The sequence below is a fragment of the Galleria mellonella genome, unplaced genomic scaffold (assembly GCF_026898425.1).
Source record: "Galleria mellonella isolate WM207_F2 unplaced genomic scaffold, CSIRO_AGI_GalMel_v1 utg40, whole genome shotgun sequence".
Taxonomy (NCBI): domain Eukaryota; kingdom Metazoa; phylum Arthropoda; class Insecta; order Lepidoptera; family Pyralidae; genus Galleria; species Galleria mellonella.
In genome coordinates, this window is record NW_026442094.1 from 1,527,945 (window position 1) to 1,534,954 (window position 7,010).

General features: G+C 29.0%; 1 protein-coding gene across 1 annotated transcript in view; it reads left to right on the forward strand.

Annotated features, from left to right (window-relative positions):
• LOC113513550 (atrial natriuretic peptide receptor 2-like) overlaps nt 1-5,081 on the forward strand; it is a 67,469-nt gene extending 62,388 nt beyond the window's left edge. The window contains exons 6-8 of the mRNA XM_052898167.1: nt 81-255; nt 3,526-3,716; nt 3,970-5,081. Coding sequence (XP_052754127.1) covers nt 81-255; nt 3,526-3,716; nt 3,970-4,497 — 894 coding nt within the window. The 3' untranslated portion in view covers nt 4,498-5,081. The remainder of the gene's footprint in view (nt 1-80; nt 256-3,525; nt 3,717-3,969) is intronic.
• The last annotated feature ends 1,929 nt before the right edge of the window (nt 5,082-7,010 follow it).

The window sequence follows — 7,010 nt, forward strand, 5'->3', positions numbered from 1 at the left end:
AGATGCGACAGTGACTGTCAATCACGAATCAGTAATTTCTTAATTTAAAATCATTAACGAATCATTTTATATTCCAACAGGTGGAGACTATAGGTGACGCCTACATGGTAGTATCTGGGTTACCGATGAGAAATGGTAACCGGCACGCCGCTGAAATAGCAAGGATGTCGCTGGCTTTGCTCAGAGCAGTGCGCCTGAAAACCGTGCCACATCGGCCTGGAGAACGATTGCTACTGAGGATTGGCATGCACACAGGTTTGTATGCCAATTTTCTTCCTCCAAAGGACCAGATTTTATCCTCACCTATCATTATTCACTGGAACCCCGTCAGCGTATACCTAGAATGCAGGTGGGGTTACCATTCCATCATCAACTATTAAAAAATTACCTCTTTTAGACTAATGACAAAGTATTTTAACATATACGAGTAGATAGAAAAAGTGCATGACGCCGGACGTTAATATAACTTTTTATCTCATGTATGAGGTAGCAATAACGTATCTATCGATATGTTCGTTTGTCTACGGGACTTGAGAAAAAAGTGAGTTATAATTTTTTTTTCCAGATGGATATATTCGATAAATATTTTTGTCACTGTCGTATTTATATGACACTTGTGTTGTTTTTTGTTTATTCAACTATCTATTACTAAAGTAAAACTACATTATATAAAATACAGTTATATTATTTTAATTTTTATACAGATTATAATATTCTAAAATTAAATTAAAAATAAAACAAAGTACCTATAATGTAAAAAAATCAATTTGAGTCATGTCTTACGAGGCTCAGCGTCGACTTTGTAACAACAAAGTCTACTAATTTTAGTTGATTTGTATTATGTTATTATAGTATTCTATTCTAACAATACCATATCTAAAGGTAGGTGCACTGTTAAATACTATAATACAGTATAGTAACTAAGCATAATACAGTAAATAATATTGTATGCTATCTGTGTAACTGTGACACCGGAACTAGTATAGAACTATGTTCGTACTGTATCTGAGATGTCACTTATACAGCGTGAAACGGAACGGATTATTGTTTGTAGTTGAGTTTAAAAAAGAAGTTTTTAATTTGACTGTATTTTTTTTAAATGAATGAATGTTTTTATTTTGAATTCAGAGATGGCACTGAAATTATAAATTTTAATGAATTATTCTGTATCTGAGATATCACATACAGCATGTAACGGAACGGATTGTTGTTTGTAATTGAGATTAAAAAAAATAATTTGACTGTATTTTTTGTAATGAATTGAAAGTTTTTATTTTTTATTTAGAGATGGTACTAAGACTACAAATTCTGATGAAATATAGTTTTTTTTACTTAACTGTTTCACCGCTTTGTCAAATAGTAGCCCAAGTTTTAAAAGTAAATACTATATTTTTAAAACTTGGACTCAATTTGGCAACTTGATATTGTATTTTTTTTTTATATAAAAACAACAAGACTATAATAAGTAATTTTAAAATATTTACCTACTTTAGTTCTATATTTTGTTTTTTGACATTTAAATAAACAGAAAATCAACAAATAAATGAACACAGGTTATCTGTTGAATAAATTCAACTGAATAATTTCAAAAGCTTACAATTTCAATCTCTGATCATTATTCTGATTATGCAAATACAGAGATATCCAAGAATGATATTTCAGTATTGGCGGACCGTTATCTGTGAAATAATAGAACTAGTACTAGAACGTAGATGCGGGTCTGAGTATGGCTTCATATTTTAGTTATTCATATTTAATTTTCCGATTTGACTTGTGTCGAATGTTGTACATAATAATGTAGCATTATTATTTATATATTGTTAGCTAGATATATTCACTCCATTATGTTTTATATAAAAAGGAATGCCTTTATATATTTACGATAAATTTAGATACTTAATTAAACAATTTCATCTAATCACAGTGTGATGACCTTTAATGTTTTAAAAATCTAATTGTATCTATTAAAATCATAATGGATCTAAATACACACTAATAATACATAAATATATAATAGAGATAAGTAAATATACAAAGGCGAGCTTAACTCTAAAAGAGTTTTTTTTCAGCAAACCCAAAGTAAAAAGGATCAATGTCAGCGGGTAGAGCGGTGTACAATGTTGTGCCAATTTTCAAACAAAAAGAACTAGACAAACTTAAGTTTATACATAACTAATTATATTATATTTAAAAGTATATATATAAACGTACATACATACATGGACATAAATATACATACATACATATACAAACACACACACACACACACACACGCACACACATTTTTGCATGCTTTGAATGCTATATAACTAAACAAATATATATATATATATATATATATATAAAAACTGTCAACTTTCGTGGTCTCACTTGGAAACCATCATAGGAATTCCTGGTGAATTCATCACGATAGACCTACCATCTGATTTGACTTAGTCTTCATGTTATCACTCATTTGTCCGCCATTTTTTAATATAATATATATATATATATATATATATATATATATATATATATATATAATAAAAAAGAAAAGATTTCCATTTTTAATAGAAGTCTATTGAAAAGACCTATAGAATGTAACTAAATAGTTTAGAATGAACTTATCTGCAAATATCATCTATCTAGATAGACATTAGGTACCAAGCTCTGTAATCTTGTCAAACCCTGTATTTATACCTTGTTAAGTATCTACAGATTATATTTGACTATTAAACTAAGCGTACTACATTATTCTATTCCCCAAACATTTACTAAGGAGCACTGATAATAATATATACATTTCATACAGACAATGCTTTTGTTCGGTGCCGGTTCATACTAATATTATAAACTATAATAGATATATCCTGCAGATTTGCTTGCCTGAGTTAATATATTTAGGATATAATGATATTCCCTTATATAATCGTCAAACCTTTTATAAACCCATTTTAGTTATTTGTTTTGTATTTTTCTTTTATGCTAAATTTTTTATTTTTTTTAAACTACTGTGGTGGCAAACAAGCATACGGTCCATTTGTAGATAAATGGTTGCACGTACGCGCACGTTGCCGTATTCTAAGAAGCAATTTGAAAGAAAGTGCCAAAACAGTGTAATAGTTAAAATAGGTTTGTAGAAGGTTTTAGTTTATATAAACAAGGGAATAGTTTGTCACTGTACTAAATTTCATTTAAACCCATTCGGGCGTTTAAGCGTGTGTAAGTGAGTAACAAATATCTAAATGTCTTTACAAACTTTCATATTTATAGTAAAAGTTTGTTTGGATGTTTGTTACCCAATTACGCTTAAATGGCTGATCGGATTTAAATGCAATTTGGTGTTCAGATGGATCACATCGTGGGTTAACTGTAGGGACAAATTTACCTTGACCTATTTTTTTATGGATGTGTGATTTCACACAACCAACATTGTAGAATACATATATGTAGAAGCAAACATAACAGTTGTTTTACAATTTGTGTACTTTTTTATGTATTTTATTACATTTATTTTTAATTATTTATAGAATTTTTCCTTTGTAGGTCCTTGCGTGGCTGGTGTGGTTGGTCTCAAAATGCCTAGATATTGTCTTTTTGGTGATACCGTGAACACAGCGTCACGGATGGAGTCTCATGGTGAAGCTCTCAAAATACATGTCAGTCCAAAAACGAAAGAGATTCTCGATATATACGACTGTTTTGAACTGGAATGCAGAGGAGAGATCTCTATGAAGGTACATACTGTTGTATTACTAATAATTATCTATAATCAACTATGAAAAATGAATAGTTTCCTAAACATGTTTATGTTAAGACCTTGTCGAAGTTTTCGTAAGCGACTATAGGACCATAATTTTCTCAATGTAGGCAACGTACAAGTAAGTCCTTATATAAATTTTAATATGAAATCTAACTTTAAATTATTGTGATAACATATTATTTAGTTACAGAAAAAGTAATATATTTAAATGAATATTTTTTTTATAGGGCAAAGGTAAAATGATAACGTACTGGCTGATCAGAGAAAAATCTAACACTCAAGAAATGCAATCGTACGAGGAAATGAATCATATTCATACAGACATCGTGAACAACCCTAGTATCACATTTCAAGGGCCCGATAGTCCCGCATCGCATTCACTTACTCAAAGCCAAAGTCCTGAACGAGTCACTGATAACAAAGATACAAGTAACCATAGACCACTAGAACTATTGAGTGAAAGAGATCGCATAAAACATGAGATAGCAACATTCGTAGCAAAAGATTTGATAAACAATATCGACAATGCTGTTAGAGAATTCAGAAAATCACAAAGTGCAAATTTTGCGTCAATAATTCCCTCAAAACCAATATGCAATGGTAGCAATAAAAGTCAAATTACCCCTACATATGATAAGGAGCTCGTCATCAGTAAAGGAAAGGTACGAGATGTCGTGAACAGATTCAACAGTTGTGTTATCAACGAAAGTGGGAGTAAAGTAACGAAATCAAAAACTATGAAAACTGAAGACTGAATGTAATAGAAAACTTTACGCTTATTGTTTTTCCCTGCCCGGTCTAAATTGAATATTAGATTTAGAGATCCGGTACTCAGAATTTTATAAATATGTTATCGGTGTATTGTGCTAAGCACAAAGTGACTTTCTACTTTATCTAGTCATTAATTTTAAGACTTAACTTTATTATAAATTGTATGTTGACTAGAGAAATATAGTTTATAGTGGGTGACCAAGTACCCTCCGAATTTTAGGTAATAATAAAGAATATAAATGTAGTAGACTCTATGTGCGTAGAATAAGAGATAATCGTGACGGCGATTCATCAGAAAGATGTAGTGAGATATTAAAAAATATGAAGCGATATAGGAATACTATATTGTATTATACACTTAGTCCCTGTAGTGTTTTTACTGACCTTTTATACTTCCGTACCTTTCTAATCAATCGTATACTTAGAATATTAATGATAGATATGAAAACCTCCCTCACTTAGATTATATAAATAGTGTCTCTATACAAATGCTTCGAAAAAAGCGGGTCAAATTTTTAATACAATTTTGCGTGATAAATTGTTATGGGTGATTCCTTTATAACTTCTATATTTATTTTGTCTTATAATTTCTGCATCTTTTTAATACGTAAATACTCATTGTATACATAAGCTAATTTGACAATTAGCTGAAAAAAAGTTGACCCGTTTTTATGGCTCGAGCCTCTATCTATATAATCTAAGCTCCCTCACTAATATGAAACTTCTAAGTATTAGTGTATAATAATGAACTTATTTATTTGTTATTATTTACGTTGATAGGTCTCTGAAATAGCTTTTGTCTAGAAAGTTTTGAAATGTATTGACATGTTTATTCTAGTCGAGTAATTCTATTCTCAATATACAATGATGCTATTGTAAAAAGCGATTTGTGAAATAACATTGCCATCTGCGTACTTGCCTGCATATGAAATCTGTATATACCTGGTTCAAGAGTGTAGAACAAAGGGGATATTTATATTCCCCTTTGTTGTTCACTCACCAGATGAATGGTAAATAGAACTGCGCGACCGGGGAAAAAAATTTTTACTTTCCAGAATGTAATCTTGTATTGCTGAGATGACTAAGCTTGTTGGGTGTAAGGTCAGGTTTATCAATGTAATGTTATGTATATTCCAAGTATATTAACATTTATTAAAAATTTGTATTTAGATACTTCGACATTTATTTAATTTCTTTTTTTAATATTAATTTGATCTCAGATTATATATATATATATATATATATATATATATATATATATATATATATGTATATAAAAGTTTGAGAGAGATAAGTAGCTGTACCTCTGATTCGTGTTTCAATAATATGCATGTATGTTTCATTACAGTAATAATGACTAGAATAACATGGGAATGGCAAACAGTGATTTTATCGGTTGTTAAGTCATGGTAATAAAGGGAATACTTCTATATTGGGTCATCAGCTTGTTTGAGTTGTATAAAAAAAAAAATTCTATATTTGTCATCACTATTTTCATTTCTTAACTAGGATTAAAACTGCGATCTCCGTCTATTTAGTGAAGTATTAAACTGTGACGCTGCAATATGAAGATTTAATAAATTAAGAAAGTAAAAACACCTACTCGTAGTATAACATTAGTTCCTTTATCCAATTAATTAGTTTTTTTCATATGCATTAACTTTTTTTAAATATTTTTAAGAGACTTCTAAAAAGAGATTATATTAAATCTATGAATTAGTTTATAGTTATTTAATCTTCATCTATTTTGAACTAATTGTGAAGATTTTTTGTGCGATCCATGGTATTTAATTCTGTTTTGATCAGATTAATTCATTTGTTATATTTAAGCCGCTATTTTGTTTTGCAAAGTAATTTCTTAAATTATTTTCTCATTAGTTTTGATATTATTTGTTTTATATTCTCATATCGTTTTAATAAGAATGTATATAATAGACTCAGGAAAACGTTGCTTTATATTGAAACTTGGTACTTTATCAGCTTAGATCATCATTCAAATACGCACCTTCGTTCGAAATTCAAAAGATAAACAACGGATTCTATGGTTTGGTTAATTAACTTGCCTCAGATTTTGAATTAATTATTAAATGTTGATGTTTCTAAGTCGATGAAACTTATATAGCGCAATTTTCAGAAAGTTTCGCAACGTAAGCCAAATACTTAATTGAATTAATATTATTTTCATTTGATACTTGTATGATGTACTTTTTAGTTTAAAAACAAATGAAAATTTTGATGATGGTTTAAAATTATTTATGTTTAAAAGTTTTGTTGCATAATCAGACAGTAATTAAAACATAATTAAATTTCTGTAACCACATAAATGTAACAGAATAAATAAATACATATACTTTTCTATTTATTTGTACAGTTGACAATACTAACGACTTTTTATGTTTTTTATGTTTTTTTATTTGACTCAATAAGAAATGCTCTTGTGGCACTATTTCTCTTTTATATAATTTCTTAACCTAATATTTTAACTTGATATTTTTGC